Source organism: Schistocerca cancellata, chromosome 3 (genome assembly GCF_023864275.1).
Source record: "Schistocerca cancellata isolate TAMUIC-IGC-003103 chromosome 3, iqSchCanc2.1, whole genome shotgun sequence".
In the NCBI taxonomy this organism is placed as follows: domain Eukaryota; kingdom Metazoa; phylum Arthropoda; class Insecta; order Orthoptera; family Acrididae; genus Schistocerca; species Schistocerca cancellata.
In genome coordinates, this window is record NC_064628.1 from 104,560,382 (window position 1) to 104,583,674 (window position 23,293).

Genomic DNA, 23,293 nt, shown 5'->3' on the forward strand with positions numbered 1-23,293 from the left:
CAGCCAGATTATATACATCGTACTTCAGAATGCCATGGCTTGGGATAATTCTTGTTTTGTCAATGTAATACGTGACAAGAGCCGCTCGGCTGTATCTAATCTAATGTACCATCATGTAATGTGACAAGGCTCACTACTTCTGAAGAAGATATTTTTACAAATATCGAAACCTAGATAGAAAATCTAGGATGGAATATAACAATACCAAAGAAGGAAAGTTGCTACTCTGCATCTCCGCTAAATGGCGAGTAGAAACTTTCCTTCTCTGGTATTGAAACCTAGATAGAGGTCTAATAAACCTCTGATTACAACTGGTTGGCTGGGTTTTCAACCTCCTCAGATTTACACAGTTGATGTTCCGCAGCCATGTTTAAGTTTTTGTTACTGGTGTCGTTTCAACTCAAGTCTAACAGACTCTGATCAGTACATTCTAAATGCGTAATGAATTAATTAATCTGACGTAAGGTGCAAGTGCTACTCAGACATGAAGAGGTTGGCGCAAGAGAATAATTCGTGGCCGGCCGCATCAAACTAGTCAGAAGAGACTGACCACTCGACAAAGAAGTGAATCTCCTCAACAACCCACAGTACGTGAGTTCGAGGAGACAAGTCCATCAGCTACTTCCTACTGAAAAAAGGAAGGATTCCCCATTCTCTAAACGCCTCTAGGAAACTCTGCTGGACTCCGGGTCCTGCCTCGAAGACAAGCACGTCCTAACGTACCGCTATCTACAGGGGCAGAGTTAAAATAACGCAAACCGTGTGTCGCAGTTAACACCCAGTTCAGATAATAAATCCCTCGAACACTCATCTCTACTAGGTTGAAAATGATGTGCTGGGTTATGTTATTAAACATTACACACGTGGTTCATTTAACATACATGTTGTACATACAGTGCATTAATTCACATTAATTTCATATAACCTCAAGATTTTACATAATCACTGTCATAAGCGCTACGTTGATTGCAGCTGTACATGCTCAAAGATGTTACACTAAATACCGGGTGATCGAAAAGTCAGTATAAATTTGAAGACTTAATAAACCACGGAATAATGTAGATAGACAGGTAAAAATTGACACACATGCTTGCAATGACATGGGGTTTTATGAGAACCAAAAAAAAAAAAAAAACCCCATATTGTTAGACGCGTGAAAGATCTCTTGCGCGCGTCGTTTGGTGATGATCGTGTGCTCAGCCGCCACTTTCGTCATGCTTGGCCTCCCAGGTCCCCAGACCTCAGCCCGTGCTATTATTGGCTTTGGGGTTACCTGAAGTCGCAAGAGTATCGTGATCGATCGACATCTATAGGGATGCTGAAAGACAACATCCGACGCCAATGCCTCACCATAACTCCGTACATGCTTTACGGTGCTGTTCACAACATTATTCCCCGACTACAGCTATTGTTGAGGAATGATGGTGAACATATTGATCATTTCCTGTAAAGACCATCATCTTTGCTTTGTCGTACTTTGTTATGCTAATTATTGCTATTCTGATCAGGTGAAGCGCCATCTGTCGGACATTTTTTGAACGTTTGTATTTTTTTGGTTCTAATAACACCCCATGTCATTCCAAGCATGTGTGTCAATTTGTACCTCTCTATCTACATTATTCCCTGATTTATTCAGTTTTCAAATTTATACTGGCTTTTTGATCACCCGATATTATTTGTGTCACAGGCCAGATACGAAATGGAGTCAGAATCAGAACTGGAGTCAAGCAGACCACTCAAAGGAACAATGTACATATGACTGTGTGGCAGCGTCCAGTAACTTCGCATTTGGACTCTGTTACTGCAAACAAAACAGGAATCACTCCGACGTAAGACAATTGTTGCTAGGGCAAAAATGAAAGTACGTGCTTTTGTATGCCATACCAGAAACAAGAATAACTCAAAATCTACATCTCTCACAGATTTTAGCTATGCATCTTGCCATGGCACAGTCATCACGTGTGACCAGTATTGAAATTAAAAAGAGAGGGACTTGAATTCTGTAAGTTGAATTTTCTGTTCTCTCGGCGAAATTCTGTTCAGAGGAGACGTCACCAAACACAACGATCCTAGCAGCATTATTTCGGAATTATTTCGATGTCTGCTGTAATGCCCACCTGATAAGGACTCCAAGCCATGGAGCAACACTTCAGAGCTGGTCCTGCGAGCACCTCGAAAGCGACTTCCTTGACAGATGTACTGAACTTTCCAAGCAGCCTCCCAACAAATATTAGTCTCCTATTCGTCTTCCCTCCTACCGACTTCACGAGTTCGTTCTACTTCACATAGATTTTAGCATCACTTCTACTTAAGCAAAGCGACATGCTTCGAGTGTTCGTCCTCACTCTTATAATGGAGTCTCTTTCTGTTTATTATAAGTATTGTCTTACATTTATCCACCTTTAAAGAAAGATCTCATTCTTTACATCTAATGGAAATTTTGCCTAAGCGTTTCTGTATCTCCTCACGAGATTTCAACGATGATACTTTCTCATAGGCGACAGCATCATCAGCGAACAGCCTTGTAGTCCTGTACAGTCCTGTAGATCCTTTCTGAGAAACCGTGTATTTGTACTGAAAACATAAGATGTCCAGTTACGTTTCCATGCGAATACTCCCAATGTAGTTCCGTTTCTCTTGCATACTGCGTGTCCCGTACAGCGTGTTTTATTACATTAGTCAAAAAGTTTTCGAACCATTTTTATATTTGTGAAGATACTCCACATGATCACATCTTAACCGAGATATACAATCGACGATATAGTACAATGTCGAACGCTTTTCTGAATAAGGCAAACTGTGTCCCCCAATAGTTGTTTTGGGTCAAGCGCAACAGTCCTATTCCACCCGTTCTCTCTGACACAACGACACGACTTGTGTGACGTCATGAGTTTACGTTGCGAATGATGTAAGCGGCCTCTTATTAAATGTTATCTGTAGTCGCTTTAGTAACTAGTGTAAACTATGATGTATGCTGGCTATGCTGTTTATTCAAAATATGTCGTGGCGTACGAGGGTGTGCTTAGGGTGAAACCTGAGAGCACAGCTTATTTTATTGCTAGAGCAACTACTAGCGATTATCCTTATATTCACGTTTCTCACAAATATTTGGCTGTTTCTTCACGTATCTGGCACGATTTTCGAGCGTAATGTTAGGCAGAACTTAAGAGCATATCTCAAATGGCTGCGGGTGAAACGAGTAGTTTTCTTATTTATCACCTTGGTTTTGCAAATATGTGGCCGTTTCTTTCGAATGTGACATCGTGGAGACGCGGCATATTTGATTTTTTTTTCCAGGTATCGTGTTATTGTCACCGGTGGCTCACTCCTGTGGTGGATGTTTGTTCTTGTGATGCAGTTTGTAGTAGCTGTTCAGTTGAAAGGTATCGGGTCTTTGGCAGTTGTTGTTGTTATTGTGGTCTTCAGTCCTGAGACTGGTTTGATGCAGTTCTCCATGCTATCCTGTGCAAGCTTCTTCATCTCCCAGTACTTACTGCAACCTACATCGATCTGAATCTGCTTAGTGTATTCATCTCTTGGTCTCCCTCTAAGATTTTTACCCTCCACGCTGTCCTCCAATGCTAAATTTGTGATCCCTTGATGCCTCAGAACATGTCCTACCAACCGGTCCCTTCTTCTTGTCAAGTTGTGCCACAAATCCTCTTCTCCCCAATTCTATTCAATACCTCCTCATTAGTTATGTGATCTACCCATCTAATCTTCAGCATTCTTCTGTAGCACCACATTTCGAAAGCTTCTATTCTCTTCCTGTCCAAACTATTTATCGTCCATGTTTCACTTCCATACATGGCTACACTCCATACAAATACTTTCAGAAACGACTCCCTGACATTTAAATCTAAACTCGATGTTAACAAATTTCTCTTCTTCAGAAACGCTTTCCTTGCCATTGTCACTATACATTTCATATCCTCTCTACTTCGACCATCATCAGTTATTTTGCTCCCCAAATAGCAAAACTCCTTAACTACTTTAAGTGTCTCATTTCCTAATCTAATTCCCTCAGCATCACCCGACTTAATTCGAATACATTCCATTATCCTCGTTTTGCTTTTGTTGATGTTCATCTTATACCCTCCTTTCAAGACACTGTCCATTCCGTTCAACTGCTCTTCCAACTCCTTTGCTATCTCTGACAGAATTACAATGTCATCGGTGAACCTCAAAGTTTTTATTTCTTCTCCATGGATTTTAATATCTACTCCGAACTTTTCATTTGTTTCGTTTACTGCTTGCTCAATATACAGATTGAATAGCATCGGGGAGAGGCTACAACCCTGTCTCACTCCCTTCCCAACCACTGCTTCCCTTTTATGTCCCTCGACTCTTATTGCCGTCATCTGCTTTCTGTACAAACTGTAAATAGCGTTTCGCTCCCTGTATTTTACCCCTGCCACCTTCAGAATTTGAAAGAGAGTATTCCATTCAACATTGTCAAAAGCTTTCTCTAAGTGTACAATTGCTAGAAACGTAGGTTTGCCTTTCCTTAATCTTTCTTCTAAGATAAGTCGTAGGGTCAGTATTGCCTCACGTGTTCCAATATTTATACGGAATCCAAACTGATCTTCCCCTAGGTCGGCTTCTACTAGTTTTTCCATTCGTCTGTAAAGAATTCGCGTTAGTGTTTTGCAGCCGTAACTTATTAAACTGATAGTTCGGTAATTTTCACATCTGTCAACACCTGCTTTCTTTGGGGTTGGAATTATTATATTCTTCTTGAAGTCTGAGGGTATTTCGCCTGTCTCATACATCTTGCTCACCAGATGGTAGAGTTTTGTCAGGACTGGCTCTCCCAAGGCTGTCAGTAGTTCTTATGGAATGTTGTCTACTCCCGGGGTCGTTTCGGCTTAGGTCTTTCAGTGCTCTGTCAAACTCTTCGCGCAGTATCATATCTCCCATTTCATCTTCATCTACATCCTCTTCCATTTCCATAATATTGTGCTCAAGTACATCGCCCTTGTATAGACCCTCTATATACTCCTTCCACCCTTCAGCTTTCCCTTCTTGCTTAGAACTGGGTTCCATCTGAGCTCTTGATATTCATACAAGTGGTTCTCTTTTCTCCAAAGGTCTCTTTAATTATCCTGTAAGCAATATCTTTCTTACCCCTAGTGAGATAAGCCTCTACATCCTTACATTTGTCCTCGAGCCATCCCTGCTCAGCCATTTTGCACTTCCTGTCGATCTCATTTTTGAGACGCTTCATTTACTGAATTTTTATATTTTCTGCTTTCATCCATTAAATTCAATATCTCTTCTGTTACCCAAGGATTTCTACTAGCCCCCGTCTTTTTACCTACTTGATCTTCTGCTGCCTTCACTGCCTTGCCAGTTAGTGAATATTTATTCGTTTTGGTTTTTGAGCTTTTAGTTCTCGTTTGCAGTTTGTTGGTTTTTTACAAGGAATATTTGTGTTTCTCATTTGCTTTGGTGTTGTGGGACGTTAAACCCAATTTTCTTTCCTTTCTTTCAGAGTTGTGTTTGAATATTTTGTTGTTTGCAGTACAGTTTGTGTGCGTGTGCGTGTGCGTGTGCGTGTGCGGGTGCGTGTGCGTGTGCGGGTGCGTGTGCGTGTGCGTGTGCGCGGTATTTTTGCGGTCTGTTTAGAGGAATTCTTGTGTGCCATTATTCGATTATGTGGTTGTTCTCTGACGGTGAGTCTAGTATCGCTGTCTTCGTTTGAGCTTCGCTCAAGTGTAATATTCGATTCCAGTTTTGTGTTTTAGTGCTTTTTCGTTCGGTTCATTCTGGAGAAATTCGTATGCGCTATGTTCCAATTACGTAGCTCTCTTCGAATTATGCTAGTGTTACGGTAGCATGTTTAGTTTGTCCCTGCCCACAACCCGCGGCTGTCCAGTTAGTTTCATTCCATTAGATGTTTGACATACACTCCACGACAAAAAGAATGACGCATCACGAAGAAATTACCCGAATGGGACGGAAATTGGTAGATGTGATGTACGTGTATAGACAAACAAATAATCATAGTTTCAGAAAGACTCGATTATTTATTCAAGAGGAAAGAACTTCACAGCCCGCATCTCGTGGTCGTGCGGTAGCGTTCTCGCTTCCCACGCCCGGGTTCCCGAGTTCGATTCCCGGCGGGGTCAGGGATTTTCTCTGCCTCGTGATGGCTGGGTGTTGTGTGCTGTCCTTAGGTTAGTTAGGTTTAAGTAGTTCTAAGTTCTAGGGGACTGATGACCATAGATGTTAAGTCCCATAGTGCTCAGAGCCATTTTTTTTTTTTTTTGAAAGAGCTTCACAAACAGAGGAAGTCAATAACGCGTTGGTCCACCACTGGTCCTTATGCAAGCAGTTACTCGGCTTGGCACTGATGGTCAGAGTTGTTGGATGTCCTGCTGAGGGGTATCGTGCCACATTCTGTCCAGCTGGCGCGTCAGATGGTCAAACCCCGAGCTGGCTGGAGGGTCCTGCCCACAATGCTACATACGTTCTCATGTGCGGAGAGATTCGACGCTCTTGCTGGCCAAGGTAGGGTTCGGCAAGCACTAGAAACTCTCGCCGTGTGCAGGTGGGTGTTTTTTTTGCTGAAATGTAAGCCCAGGATGGTTTGCCATGAAGGGTAACAAGAGGCTGCGTTGAAACATTTTTTTTTTTTTTTGTGGCTTTAGGGCCCACAACTACAGTGGTCATTAGCGCCCAGACTAAGTTATGAGTGCACTGCGAGGCACAAGGTTAAAACAGTGTAAGTAGGCTGTTTAGGTTTTTTTATTTGTAACGCCACGTAGCGCTCTGTATGAAAATCACTGGCTGTGCTGTGTGCAGTCTGTGGCTAGTTTGCATTGTTGTCTGCCATTGTAGTGCTGGGCAGCTGGATGTGAACAGTGCGTAGCGTTGCGCAGTTGGAGGTGAGCCGCCAGCAGTGGTGGATGTGAGGAGAGAGATGGCGGAGTTTTGAAATTTGTAATACTGGATATCATGAACAGCTACATACATTATGACTTTTGAACACCATTGAGGTAAATACATTGTTTGTTCTCTATTAAAATCTTTCATTTGCTAACTATGCCTATCAGTAGTTAGTGCCTTCCGTAGTTTGAATCTTTTATTTAGCTGGCAGTAGTGGCGCTCGCTGTATTGCAGTAGTTCGAGTAACGAAGATTTTTGGTGAGGTAAGTGATTTGTGAAACGTATAGGTTAATGTTAGTCAGGGCCATTCTTTTGTAGGGATTATTGAAAGTCAGATTGCGTTGCGCTAAAAAAAATATTGTGTGTCACTTTAGTGAATGTTTGAGTACGTTCAGTTTTGCTCAGCTGTTTGAAAAGCAAATAATGTAAGAGGTTTATCAGCACAGTAATTCTGAAATTGTTCTAAGGGGACGTTTCAACAGCAACTAAAAAGGACAACATTATAAAAGGCACATTAACAGGCAAGGGATTAAAAGAAAACAGCATAATCAAATGTCCTTAGACAGGTTTGTGAAGTGGATAAAACAAAGAACGTAAGCAGCTGCTCCTGGGTCATCCGCTAAAATTTCATCCAGAGTACATGGCAGGCCAAGATCAATGCGCAGTGTATTAAAATTCGGACAGGACGTTAAAATGTGGCGTACCGTCAGCAATTGCCCACATGGGCAGAACGGCGCCGGTGCAGCAGATGGCGTGGCTGAACCGGCAGTGTCCAATCTGTAACCGGGCCAAAACGACCTCCTCCCGCTGAGAAGGGCGTGAAGTGGGAAGAGGTCGTCCGAGCCGCTGGGAGAAGTTTCGAGGCCCAAAGCTTGTTTTCAGTAAGTGTAGACCAATCGGCAAGCCACAGCGAAAAAATGCGCTGACAAATGACCCTGCTAAAATCGGATGAAGGCACACAACAAGAAGCTGTCCGAGGCTGGAGGACCGCAGCCTTGGCCGCGGCATCTGCACCTTCGTTCCCAGGGATACCGACATGGCCAGGAACCCACATAAAGGTAACCGGAGAACCGTCGTCCGCCAGCTGCTGAAGAGAGCATTGGATCCGGTGCACGAAAGGGTGAACCGGATACGGATCACTGAGGCTCTGGATGGCGCTCAGGGAATCAGAGCAGATGAGATGAGCAGTATGTCGGTGGCGACGGATGTAAAGAACAGCCTGATAGAGGGCAAATAGCTCAGCTGTGAAGACCAAACAATGGCCACGGAGCCGGTATTTGAAACTGTGTGCCCCGACAATAAAAGAACACTCGACACCGTCATTGGTCTTAGAGCCATCTGTATAAATAAAGATCGTATTAATGAACTTCGAACGAAGTTCGACAAACCGCGAGCGGTATACCGAAGCTGGGGTAACCTCCTTTGGTAGTGAGCTGAGATCAAGGTAAACACGAACCTGGAGCCAAGGTGGCGTTGGGCTCTCGCCCACTCTAAAGGTTGCAGGGAGTGGAAAATCAAGTTTCTGAAGGAGGCGACGAAAGCGAACTCCAGGGGATAGCAGGGCAGATACATACAACCCGTATTGACGGTCGAGAGAGTCGTCGAATATCGTAGACGTACTGCTGTCCTGTAAGGGCGCCGTGGACGACAACCAAATGCGTTCTAAATGGCAACCCAGGCCATCACTCCTGGTTGCAGGGCTGTGAGGCAGCTGACAGCCAACTTGGTGTCCCACCGCTATCCTGGGCTCCCAGACACGTCTTCGCTCGTTATTTGGGGTCAATTCGAAGCGGGCTCATCGCTGAAGACAATCAGATTAGCTTAGATTAGTACTTGTTCCATAGATCATGGATACGACACTTCGTAATGATGTGGAACGTGTCAGGTTAATAAAAGGTGTCTATACAAGATATTAAATTGCACAAAATATTACATCACACTTAATATTTTTTGTGGGTGTTGGGGAAATTATCCACTTACTATATCCAAAAAGTCATGTAATGAGTAGAAGGAGGTGCCATTCAGAAATTCTTTTAATTTCCTTTTAAATGCTATGTGGCTATCTGTCAGACTCTTGATGCTATTACGTAAGTGACCAAAGACTTTTGTGGCAGCATAAATTACCCATTTCTGAGCCAAAGTTAGATTTAACCTTGAGTAGTGAAGATCCTCCTTTCTCCTAGTGTTGTAGCCATGTACACTTATTACTTTTGAATTCGTTCGGATTGTTAATAACAAATTTCGTAAGTGAATATATGTATATTTTGTGAGGCTACAGTGAAGATCCCTAGCTCTTTAAATAAGTGTCTGCAGGATGATCATGGATGAGCTCCAGCAATTATTCTGATTACACGCTTTTGTGCAATGAACACTCTTTTACTCAATGATGAGGTACCCCAGAATATGATGCCATACGAAAGCATAGAATGAAAACAGGCGTGGTAAACCAATTTACTCAAATGTATATCGCCAAAATTTGCAATGACCCTGATAGCTTCAGTAGCTGAACTCAAACGTTTCAGCAGATCTTTAGTGTGTTTTTTTTCAGTTCAACCCCTCATCAATGCATACACCTAGAAATATTGAATATTCTACCTTAGCTACCGATTTCTGATCGAAGTCTATATTTATTAATGGTGTCATTCCATTTACTGTGTGGAACTGCATATACTGCACTTTGTCAAAGTTTAATGAGAGCCCACTTGCAGAGAACCACTTAATGATTCTCTGAAAAACATCGTTTACAATTTCACCAGTTAATTCTTGTCTGTTGGATGTGATAGCTATACTTGTATCATCGGCAAAAAGTACCAGCTTTGCATCTTCGTGAATATAGAATGGCAAGTCATTATCATATATTAAGAACAGCAGAGGACCCAAGACTGAACCTTGCGGCACCCCATTCTCGACTGATCCCCAGTTTGAGAAATCACTAGTTTTTTGCATATTGTGCGAACTGCGTATTTCAACTTTCTGCACTCTTCCAGTTAGGTACGATTTAAACCATTTGAGCGCTGTCCCATTCCTACCACAGTACTTGAGCTTATCTAGAAGTATTCCATGATTTACACAATCAAAAGCCTTTGAGAGATCACAAAAAATCCCAACAGGTGACTTCCGGTTACTCAGAGCATTTAATATTTCATTAGTGAAAGTACATATAGCATTTTCCGTTGAAAAACTTTCCTGGAAACCAAACTGGCATTTTGTTAAAACTTTATTTGTAGAAAGGTGTGAAGCTACTGTTCAGTACCATACACTACTTGTTCAAGAATTTTGGTTATGCAATCAGAAGAGAGACTGAGCGGTAGTTGTTGACAAGAGACGTCAGTCAATGAGATTCCAGGCTGTAGACGAGTCCGGACAGTGGTGGGGTACCAACCTGAGTGTCACCCACCATACAGGCGGACAATCACGACTGATGGTCTGGAGTGCAATTTCTTTTCATAGGAAGACCGCTTTGGTTACCATCCATGGCACCCTTAGAGCACGGCGGTACCTCGACGATATTCTACGCCCCCTTCTATCGTCCTCTATGGCAAGCCATCCTAGGCTTACACTTAAGCAAGATAACGCGCGCCCGAAACGGCGAGAGCTTCTACTGCTTGTCTTCGTGCTTGCCAAACCCTACCTTGGCCAGACAGTCCATTGGATCTCTCCCGAATTAAACCGTGAAACACTATGGGCAGGGCCCTCGCACTAGCTTGGGATTTTGACGACCTGACACGCCAAGTGAAAACAATTTTCACGATATCACTCAGGAGAACATCCAACAACTCTGTCAATCAATGCCTAGCCGACTAACTGCTTTCGTAAGTGCCACAGATGGACCAACACATTATTGACTTGCTCATTTTGTGACGCTCCTTCTCTTGAAGAAATACCCAATTTTTCTGAAATTGTAATGATTTGTTTGTCTGCACACGCACATTACATCTAAAGATTTACGTCCCATTCGGATTATTCTTTCGTGGTGCGTTGTTTATTTGTATTGCAGCGTATTCCACGTGTTTCTTATGTCTATTTTCGATGGTAATGGTCCATCTTGTGGCCACCACCTTGAAAGGCGCAATCTTCCTGTTATCAAATGTGGCCTGTTGTTGTCTTAGTGACTATCCTGTTTAGTCGAAATACAGGGTGATTCAAAAAGAATACCACAACTTTAAAAATGTGTATTTAATGAAAGAAACATAATATAACCTTCTGTTATACATCATTACAAAGAGTATTTAAAAAGGTTTTTTTTTACTCAAATACAAGTTCAGAGATGTTCAATATGGCCCCCTCCAGACACTCGAGCAATATCAACCCGATACTCCAACTCGTTCCACACTCTCTGTAGCATATCAGGCGTAACAGTTTGGATAGCTGCTGTTATTTCTCGTTTCAAATCATCAATGGTGGCTGGGAGAGGTGGCCGAAACACCATATCCTTAACATACCCCCATAAGAAAAAATCGCAGGGGGTAAGATCAGGGCTTCTTGGAGGCCAGTGATGAAGTGCTCTGTCACGGGCTGCCTGGCGGCCGATCCATCGCCTCGGGTAGTTGACGTTCAGGTTTCATAACTAACCTTTTTCGTAGGACTCTCCATACAGTTGATTGTGGAATTTGCAGCTCTCTGCTAGCTCTGCGAGTCGATTTTCCTGGGCTGCGAACAAATGCTTGCTGGATGCGTGCTACATTTTCATCACTCGTTCTCGGCCATCCAGAACTTTTCCCTTTGCACAAACACCCATTCTCTGTAAACTGTTTATACCAACGTTTAATACACCAACTATCAGGAGGTTTAACACCATACTTCGTTCGAAATGCACGCTGAACAACTGTCGTCGATTCACTTCTGCCGTACTCAATAACACAAAAAGCTTTCTGTTGAGCGGTCGCCATCTTAGCATCAACTGACGCTGACGCCTAGTCAACAGCGCCTCAAGCGAACAAATGTACAACTAAATGAAACTTTATAGCTCCCTTAATTCGCCGACAGATAGTGCTTAGCTCTGCCTTTTGTCGTTGCAGAGTTTTAAATTCCTAAAGTTGTGGTATTCTTTTTGAATCACCCTGTATAATGTCACTGGTTAAAGGTGAAGAGTGGATTCGGACCATGCTCTAATCCCTATTTTCCCTGGAGTCGTGCTGACTCTGTGACAAACGTTGCTTTTCCTCTATTACTGTCTAGCAGAAAAGTGTTTTGACAAAATACTACATGCGTTAGTTTCTTCTGTATTCCTCATTAGCATCACTAGCTTTTTGATTCACAGCCGGCACTTGGTGCGTGAAGATGCAATTACTTAACTGGTTATCGTTCATCCTGTAGCCACTGTCCACACTGAAGAGGTTGCGACATGTCTGCGTTCCAGCCCTGTAAGAAGAAAAGAAGTCTCAGGAAATGATCTTCGACCAGATTATAGTTGGTATTGCTTGCTTCATTTGTTACACTACCAAACAGTATGCGAGACCATACATAATACAACAGTGAAAGCATATCAGACGTGGATAAACCCTTTCCAGAGCATGACTGACACAGATGTTGATAAATCTATGGAGCAAGAACAACTCGTTTTGACAACTTATTTATCAAGGGAACGTTCAGCCATGTAAACAATGGAGCAAAGCAGGAATTCGAACAAAATCGTCACCACTGCTAAATCTACAAAGCAAGAACACCTCGTTTTGCCAACTTCTTTATTAAGGGAACTACAATAAGCCACCAACAGTAACACACTCTTCAAAACCACCAAAACAATAAGGAGCCCTTCTGCAGATCTAGCAAATAACAACTGATTCCTATAATCAGAGTTCCCTTCGACTCCATACCCGTACAACAGTTCCACGTCGAAGTCGGCGGTTAGCAGCTGTTGGATAGCCTAACACGACGGAAGCGACGTCTCACAATCGCTGTGGAAGAGAGGATGGTCGAGGTGGCACACCGCTCGGCCAGCCGAACTCCGCACTCGGCAAGTCGAGAACTGCCTACTGAATGGCCGGGTGGAAGGATATTTCCGGGACTATTTGCACACACGTGATCACCAGGAAATAGTTCGTCGACTGTCGCGCCCACTTCCTCTGCTGCTGGTTGATGCCCTCTGAGCGACGTTGGCCGCACTTACGTGTTTGTTGTCAACAGTGGTACTTGCTTGTAAACACTCTTGTGTCGGCCAGACTTCGCAACGGAGTACGCAACCCGCATCGCTGGTCTGTCTGCGGAGTTGCCGTGGCAGTAGGCGTCTGCTGGTGACTGCAGCAGATGTGGCACATTGCTTTGCAGAGTTAATTAAGTTTCCAACCCCTCAGTCTTGATCTGACCATCCACTAGTTAGTGAGCACTCCCCGGAAATGTGTACAACCCATGGCGGTTGGAATGGACGCTCAACGAGAAATTACTACGGTTGAAAGAATCTGGTTCGGTCATTACATTCAAACCCTACAGCTGGTCGCAATGGAACATTATGAATCAACGCAGTGAAGACAGCTAGGTCAACAGTTGGAGCAGACGAATGGCGAACAGAGGATGCGCAGTAATCACAGCCGGAGAGGGAGCACAGCATGGGCCATCACCCGCCATCCAAGCAACTGGATCAAAGACTTGGGTGACGTCGGCCGGTATGTGGTTGCGCTCCTCGCCGGCAATAGCGATGCATCCTCGGAAAAGGATAGCCATCCGTGCCAAACAGGGAGCTAGAAGAAAACGTGAGATGCAGAATTCCATCGAGCCGCTCTCCACAGCGTTCAAGGAACCGCAGGATGTGCCTACGGACCGGGCAACGATCGAGTGTGTTGTGGAATATGGCAGACAAAAACTGGTGCACTACTGTTTGGACTCTATTTCAGGTAGTTACAGCAGCCACCGTAAAATATCTATGAGTATCTGTCCGAAGCGACATTAAACAAATCCTAGGAAAAGCAGATGCCACACTGAGATTCATAGGAAGAATCTTAAACAAATACAATTCATTCAATAAAGGTATGGCGTACAATGCGCTTGTTCGAAAGGGTTCTTGAGTGTTGTTCATCAATCTGGAGCCCTTATCATGTAGGATTGGTAGAGGAGATAATACAGAAGATCCAACGAAGAGCGGCGTGTTTCGTTACGAGATCATTTAGTCAACACCAGTGCGTTAAAGAGATTTAAAAAAAATAAAAACAATGGCAGACGCTACAAGGGAGGTGTTGTGCATCATGGAGATGTTTACTGTTGAAATTTCGAGAGCGCCCGAAGACTCGTATAATATATCACTTCCTCCCACATACGTCTCGCGAAATGTGCACGAGAGTACTCGAGAAATTAGAGCTAATACAGAGGCTTACCAACAATTGTGCTTCTAAATGATAATTAATTGAAACCCTCAGCTGCCGACTGGTGTTGTTGACATACCTTGATGGGGACAGCCTAAAATCTGTGCCCCGACCGGGACTCGAACCTGGGATCTCCTGCTTACATGGCAGACGCTCTATCCATCTGAGCCACCGAGGACACAGATGAATAGCGCGACTGCAGGGACTTATCTCTTGCACGCTACCCATGAGACCCACATTCCCAAATGTCCACAATCTACATACGTAATGTCCCTAACTCTTACGGGAATCGTCACCTTAGTGTGTGCGAGTAATGAGTGGATGGGCAAAGTATCTATTGGGAACGTCACGTGTGTAGATTGTGGACAGTTGGGAATGTGGGTCTTCAAAATGGTTCAAATGGCTCTGAGCACTATGGGACTTAACTTCTAAGGTCATCAGTCCCCTAGAACTTAGAACTACTTAAACCTAACTAACCTAAGGACATCACACACACCCATGCCCGAGGCAGGATTCGAACCTGCGACCGTAGCGGTCGCGCGGTTCCAGACTGTAGCGCCTAGAACCACTCGGCCACGCCGGCCGGCTAATGTGGGTCCCACGGGAAGCGTGCAAGAGATAAGTTCCTGCAGTCTCGCTATTCATCTGTGTCCTCGGTGGCTCATATGGATAGAGTGTCTCCCATGTAAGCAGGAGATCCCAGGTTCAAGTCCCGGTCGGGGCACACATTTTCAGCTGTCCACACCAAGGTATGTCAACAACACTTGTCGGCAGCTCAGCTGAGGCTTTCAGTTAATTATCATTTATTCTAGAGAAGCTGCACGGTCATCAATGGTATCTGTTCTTTGGAGAACAGTTACTATCTTCATGTACACTCCTGGAAATTGAAATAAGAACACCGTGAATTCATTGTCCCAGGAAGGGGAAACTTTATTGACACATTCCTGGGGTCAGATACATCACATGATCACACTGACAGAACCACAGGCACATAGACACAAGCAACAGAGCATGCACAATGTCGGCACTAGTACAGTGTATATCCACCTTTCGCAGCAATGCAGGCTGCTATTCTCCCATGGAGACGATCGTAGAGATGCTGGATGTAGTCCTGTGGAACGGCGTGCCATGCCATTTCCACCTGGCGCCTCAGTTGGACCAGCGTTCGTGCTGGACGTGCAGACCGCGTGAGACGACGCTTCATCCAGTCCCAAACATGCTCAATGGGGGACAGATCCGGAGATCTTGCTGGCCAGGGTAGTTGACTTACACCTTCTAGAGCACGTTGGGTGGCACGGGATACATGCGGACGTGCATTGTCCTGTTGGAACAGCAAGTTCCATTGCCGGTCTAGGAATGGTAGAACGATGGGTTCGATGACGGTTTGGATGTACCGTGCACTATTCAGTGTCCCCTCGACGATCACCAGTGGTGTACGGCCAGTGTAGGAGATCGCTCCCCACACCATGATGCCGGGTGTTGGCCCTGTGTGCCTCGGTCGTATGCAGGCCTGATTGTGGCGCTCACCTGCACGGCGCCAAACACGCATACGACCATCATTGGCACCAAGGCAGAAGCGACTCTCATCGCTGAAGACGACACGTCTCCATTCGTCCCTCCATTCACGCCCGTCGCGACACCACTGGAGGCGGGCTGCACGATGTTGGGGCGTGAGCGGAAGACGGCCTAACGGTGTGCGGGACCGTAGCCCAGCTTCATGGAGACGGTTGCGCATGGTTCTCGCCGATACCCCAGGAGCAACAGTGTCCCTAATTTGCTGGGAAGTGGCGGTGCGGTCCCCTAGGGCACTGCGTAGGATCCTACGGTCTTGGGGTGCATCCGTGCGTCACTGCGGTCCGGTCCCAGGTCGACGGGCACGTGCACCTTCCGCCGACCACTGGCGACAACATCGATGTACTGTGGAGACCTCACGCCCCACGTGTTGAGCAATTCGGCGGTACGTCCACCCGGCCTCCCGCATGCCCACTATACGCCCTCGCTCAAAGTCCGTCAACTGCACATACGGTTCACGTCCACGCTGTCGCGGCATGCTACCAGTGTTAAAGACTGCGATGGAGCTCCGTATGCCACGGCAAACTGGCTGACACTGACGGCGGCGGTGCACAAATGCTGCGCAGCTAGCGCCATTCGACGGCCAACACCGCGGTTCCTGGTGTGTCCGCTGTGCCGTGCGTGTGATCATTGCTTGTACAGCCCTCTCGCAGTGTCCGGAGCAAGTATGGTGGGTCTGACACACCGGTGTCAATGTGTTCTTTTTTCCATTTCCAGGAGTGTATAATCATGCTTCTCACGCGCCACTTGCCAATGGAAGTTAGTGGTGCCAGAAGTACCCTCCGCCACACATCGTCAGATGGCTTGCGGAGTGTTGATGTAGGTGCTGAAGTAGATGTAGTGTATACCAGTAACTTTCTCTCCAGAAGAGAAGTGGTGAGGCCGCGGTCCATGGACTCGCGTTTTGTTTCCGGTACGAAGTGATGAACCCATGTATCATCATCTGTGACGACATTCAACCAAAGATTGTCCCGATCAGTCTCGTAAGAGGCAAGCAGTTCCGCACAAATTTTCCTTCGTTACTCTTTATGGTCTTCCCTTAGGCGGCGAGGAACCCAGCAGCACACGCCTATGAGTACCCCAACTGGTGGACGCGTGTGTCAACACTGCCAACAGGGACGTCCAGTTATGCAGCGAGGTGTTTGATTGTCATCTGCCACCTCGAATGAGAGTGTCCGCACGTTCCAACACTGTAGGAGTCTCAGCTGTGTGCGGGAGGCTGGCATGCGGGAGGTATGACAGGTTTGTGCAGTGACAGGCGCCACGCCCCACGACTCGTTGTGCTTTTGTTCACTGCCAGGTCTCTGCTGACATTCTGCAAGCGCCCACGAATATGTGCGATGCTTTGTTTCTCCACCAGTGCTAAACTCAATGCCAGCTCTCTGTTTGGGACGCACCTCCGTTACAGACCCCCGGAACGTAATGAAACTATAGGGGCTGAAGTGGGAATATTCCACTATGTCCCACAACAAATTCCACATTTTTGCAACCGAAATTGGCCGAGGAAAAAGGCATACTGCAGTGCTTATTGGACGCCCCTTGAACGTACGTCATTCACTTATCACCTGATATCCCGTGTGCACTACAGCTTTATGCACACCCCTTTGAGTTGATTTTGTGATCTGCCCAGAGAGGTTTGTACCTGCTGTTGTGATTGCGGTCTTTGTTCTTACTGTGTACTATCGATGCAGACATTTATCTACTTTTAAAAAAATGGTGCAAATGGCTTTGAGCACTATGGGACTTAACATCTGTGGTCATCAGTCCCCTAGAACTTAGAACTACTTAAACCTAACTAACCTAAGGACATCACACACATCCATGCCCGAGGCAGGATTCGAACCTGCGACCGTAGCAGTCGCGCGGTTCTGGACTGAGCGCCTAGCTACTTTTAAAATCAAAACGATACCCACATCGAACATGACAACGATACTGTGATGGTAATATCCTGTAACAATTGTCATCTGTATGGATGATCTGACTATATGGCGCAAACTTAAAGCCGTGAATAAAAATAAAACTTAAGTCTTAAATATACAGATGGGATTTTTTGGTATGGTATATGAATCGACTGCATGTCACGCTTTAGTCCTTCCCTGATGGCTAGTTAATCTTTCGAGAATCTCCTTTACACACCTTTTTCAATTTCGCATGTACGTTCGAACGAAAGAACGAGTAAACCCTAGCTTCTTCTGCTATGTGTGAACAGCAGCAGCAGAACAAATCCAGTAAGGCACTAAACAAATACGACGTAACGGTAAGCTATATAGATTTAAACTTGACGCTGCGCGAAAGCAGATGTGTTGCTGAAAATTGCTATGGCCAGCTACGGCAGCTACAACAATGAAATTTACACACTCTCTGTTTGAATGTATTGTATGACTATGCGAGCAAGCATGGACTTGCAACAGTAAGCGCCAGCATGTGTATCGCCGAACACTAAAATAAAGTCGCTTTAATCTAGAGGCCGAGTGCGCTACGATTTTCACACAGGTACAAACTGATCACACCTTCTAAAACATAAAATTTACGAGGTAAAGTAAGTTCCGATCGGTCGCGAAATGGAAACCACTGGAAAAATCCGGTAAAGCTTTGCACAGATGTGCTGGGCAGTGTGTCAAGTCTCGTCGCTCTTTTCAGTTTTGAGTGAACAGTGAGCACGTAAAGATGCGTGGGTAATAGCGTCACCCGCCAAATATGAGGGCGCCTGTGTCATGCAGCCCACATGACACAACTGTCGAGCAGTTTCTTCTACATGCCAATTCTCGGCCGCACACTGCAGGGGCAATGAAGACGCTCCTGTGTCGCTTCTGATGAGAAGTGTTTGATCACCCACGATACAGTCCGTAATTGGCTCCCCCTGAGTCTCATCTCTGCTGACAAGAACTGCTCGCTATGAAGACAAAATTTTTCAACAGACAACGAGCTGCAGACCAGTGCAGATAACTCAAAAAATGGTTCAAATGGTTCTGAGCACTATGGGACATAACAGCGGAGGTCATCAGTCCCCTAGAACTTAAAACTACTTAAACCTAACTAACCTAAGGACATCACACACATCCGTGCCCGAGGCAGGATTCGAACCTGCGACCGTAGCGGTCGCGCGGTTCCAGAATGAAGCGCCTAGAACCGCTCGGCCACTCCGGCCGACTGCAGATAAATGGCCGAAAGCACAGGCTTTCTATGACGAGGATATTGGAAAGCTGATACAACACTCGAAGTTGGAGTGGCGACTATGTAGAGAAATAGGCGGAAGGTGTACCTAACTGTTGCAAATAAAACGTTTCTGGTTTTCACTGTGGTTTACATTTCGCGAGCGATCGGAACTTTCTTTCTGGACAACCCTCGTATTATGTGAATAATTAACTGTCGTACTGCATATAAATAACTGTTGGAGAAAGAAACTAAAAGAATCGTGCGAAGAAAATGCTAACCTTTACTTAAGCAAGGCATAATCTGATCATGCTGTTGTGTTTAACAATACACCTCTTACTAGTAACAAGAGCTCTATAAGTACTGAGAAACACCTGTCTCCTATACACGGTGAGTCACTTAGTACTTGAACCGCAAATATTTCGGACATGGAAGGCGCTGTCGACACGAGGTTTCACAGAATTGAATTGTAGGCACGTATATGCAATACAAAGATTTTGAGACTTTGCCGGAAGTGCAGTATTTTGCAACAATTAGAAATTTCTAAATGGGGCAATGCCTATTGATAAGAAAATCCTAGAAGTTGTGTAAATGAGAATGTCAGTGGTGTTTATTGCAGGAGGCTAGTGCAAACAGTTTACGAGTTATCATAATGTGAACACTAGAAACATCGATAGTTGTTTGTTCATCCTATTGCCTGGAAGCTAGGTGACGATGTTATGCTTGTTTACATTGTGTAACGTGTACACTGCGATTGCATTGCGACGGCGCTGTCACTTGTTGTGTGACAGTGGACGAAGTACGACTTGCTTGGAAGATGGTATTACCCAATGCGAAAACAGTGGACATGCTCATAGTTTATGGTGAATGTAGGCCACGGTTCAGTACACGGCGCATGAGCCGCCCATCACGGTTGCTGCCCTCCAAGACAAAGAAGGTGGCGCCGCTCTTAGTGGAACACTGCTGGCAACGATATATCGCACTCAGGGCCGCACCGAAGAACGTTCAGTTTTGATGCGAGACAATACAGGATTCCACGTCTTGCTAAGAGGAAACCCATTGTCTCTGTTGATTAAATTATCCGCCAACCTAATTTCAATCGCCTCTTTATAGACACTGTTCCAAAAACCGGAAATGTTGGCAACTACTACAGTTTCATCAAATTTCGTAGTGTATCCCTCATTTAAGCAGTGTTCTGCTACTGCCGATCTTTCCGGCTGTTGTAGCCTCGTATGACGGCGATGTTCCACACACCTGTCATGAACTGTGCAAATCGAAAGGCCGATGTAAGCCTTCTCACAATGACACGGAATTTTGTATACACCAGATTTCCTAAGCCCCAAATCATCTTTCACAGAGCCGAGCAGTGCCTTAATCTTAGAAGGTGAACGGAACACACTCTTAATGATAAAATTCCTTAAAATTCATCCACTCTTAAACGAAATGCCTCCAGCATAAGGAAGAAAGGCCACGGATCTATGTTCCTCTTCATGCATCTCCAGAGATGGTCCAAACTCGATATCCCGACGAATCTGCTTCTCGGAGTATCCACTTTCCTTAAAAACAGCCATCAAATGTACAAGTTCTTGGGTTATGCTTTCCGGATCAGAAATGGCATATGCTCTCCGTACCAAAGTCCTAACTGCGTTGGTGTGGTGGATGACAACTCTTAGAATGCAGATACCGATCTGTGTGCGTCGGCTTTCGGTGAACACTGTGTCCCAAAACGTCTAAAAATGGAAACATCCCATCACTTTCAACCTCCACAGTAAATTCGATGCGGGGATGAAGACAGTTGAAGTGGTCCAAAAATCTATTAAGTGCATCACGTCCATGCGGCCAGACGAAAAAGGTATCATCCACATATCTCCAGAAGCACGTTGGCTGCAAAGCTGAAGTCCTCAGTGCCATATCCTCGAAGTCCTCCATAAACAAATTGGTGACTATGGGTGATAAAGGACTACCCACAGCCACTCCGTCATTCTGTTCAAAAATGTTACCGTTAAAATAAAAAATACACGGATGTCAGCACATGACGACAAAGCTCGACCGGCTCTTCATCCAGTTTGCCACTGATCAAACTAAGGGACTCTTCCAGAGGAAGGTGTATTACTGCTGCCTGCGCTGCAATTTCCGCTGAAACGCTAGGAGGTGTGCGGCAATCGTTGCATGGCAGACTGCGAGCTTGTACTGATGCTGGTGGTGGTCATTTTGAGCACAAGCTTTGAGGATACACTGGTTCTTCTCGTGTCGGATCCCGTAGAGGTACTTCAAATGGTTCAAATGGCTCTGAGCACTATGGGACTTAACATCTGAGGTCATCAGTCCCCTAGAACTTAGAACTACTTAAACCTAACTAACCTAAGGACATCACACACACCCATGACCGAGGTAGTATTCGAACCTGCGACCGTAGCGGTCGCGCGGTTCCAGGCTGAAGCGCCTAGAACCGCTCGGCCACATCGGCCGGCCATAGAGGTACTGTATTCGCCTTTGTTTGTCTTCCGTTTGTCCTAGTCAATGTGCTATTTAACAACACGGCACCTCCGAAGACTTATTAACATCTGTGTAGGGCTGCACATACGTATCCATGTGAAATGCACATTCGTTTGCGGCACAACAGGGAAGAAACGACTGTCGCTGTTTACAATGTTCGAACTACGATATCTGGTGTACTACACTGCAACAAACATCATTGACGTTCTAATTTAGTGTACTTCCTTTGTGGTACTGTCAACAGGCATTGCTCCATTCAAATATTTGTACCCTTTTAAATAAATACACATTTGAACCTCATAACATTCTGTCTACGGACTGCATAGGCAGGCCCCCGTTTACCATTCGATTCCGTGAAATCCACATATCAGTAGCGCCTTCCATTATCGAAATAACTGTGGTGCAAGTTTTAGATGATTCACCCAGTATAAACTGTATTATCTTATACGGGGTGTTCAAAAAGTCTCTCCGCAGTGCCGTATGATTGTTAGTCGCGCGTGCCAAATGGCTCTGAGCACTACGGGACTTAACATCTATGGTCATCAGTCCCCTAGAACTTAGAACTACTTAAACCTAACTAACCTAAGGACAGCACACAACACCCAGCCATCACGAGGCAGAGAAAATCCCTGACCCCGCCGGGAATCGAACCCGGGAACCCGGGCGTGGGAAGCGAGAACGCTACCGCTCGCGCGTGCCGTATGATTGTTCGCCTGCCTGGGTTTTTCGACGAAACAATAAATGCACAACGATACTGCACTGATATTCTGCACCCATCACAGGAGAACTTGTGTTAAGTGAAATACTGAACGGTTATTTTCAACAAGATGGTGCAACCGCGCATACAGCTCGCGTTTCAATGTCACTGCTTGCTGATGTTTTTGGTGATCGCATAATTTCACAGGGACTTTGGCCTCCACGATCGCCGGACCTAACACCATCTGACGTTTTCTTCTGGGGTGCAGCGAAAGCAACTGTCTATAAAAACCGTCCAAAATCCATCGATGAATTGAAAACTGTAATATCCACTTTCACTGCTTCTGTTACAGAAGAAATGTTGACAGCTTGTGTTTCGAAACATGAGTAGACGAACTGAAATGTGTATACAACAACAGGGGGGACACTTTCAACATTTAATGTGAAAATCTGTAAGTAAAAATGAATATTCAATAAATTAATAACTAGTATTTCACTGAGTTTCATTTCGGTATATTCACTGCGGCATACGGCACGCGCGGCTAACAATCATACGGCGCTGTGGAGAGACTTTTTGAACACCCCGTACTTATATTCTTATCTTTCGATTCTAGCCAACATACAACATATAACAACTTTTAACACTCCTTTCTCCTTTCCAAATACGTAGACCACGTTCAGGCAGTACTTTGGAAATATGATTCGTAGCATCTGTCACTTGAATTTTGAGGACTCATCGGTTGATGATCCACAGGAACACTGCTATGGAACTGGACTTGTGTTGTTTGTTAACACTTTTTCGTGACGCAGTTCCATGACATTGCCAGTAAACAACTGCTTAAGAGAAAACCAACTTTCCTACGAATAGGTACAAGGAGAACGCTACAGAGGGTGGGTATAAAATCAAACAAAGAACATGCAAGGTCAACAAAACAGTAGGCGAAACTTCACATAATTGGGTTCGAACAGAGGTACCCCGGGGGCGCAGCTTAGCCCTCTTCTCATTAGTGGCCTTCATATAACGCTATATACTCTATGGCGTTGCCACCCAGCCGATCAGGTGGTTTCGCCGCATCTTAACAGTCGGCTGCTCCCTGTACTTTGGTAGTATGGTCGAGCAGAGCATACTGTAGGCTAGAGATGGAAGTCAATACAGAGGATTTCATCTGTGACACAGAAGAAGTCCATCG

At 45.1% G+C, this 23,293-nt stretch overlaps 1 protein-coding gene across 1 annotated transcript in view; it reads right to left on the reverse strand.

Annotated features, from left to right (window-relative positions):
* The window catches only part of LOC126176142 (polyglutamylase complex subunit TTLL1), a gene marked incomplete at its 3' end in the record, with an annotated part of 265,578 nt that overhangs the window by 146,007 nt on the left and 96,278 nt on the right, over positions 1 to 23,293 (reverse strand). The window contains exon 3 of the mRNA XM_049923281.1: positions 12,187 to 12,252. Within this exon, the coding sequence (XP_049779238.1) occupies positions 12,187 to 12,252 (66 nt within the window). The remainder of the gene's footprint in view (positions 1 to 12,186; positions 12,253 to 23,293) is intronic.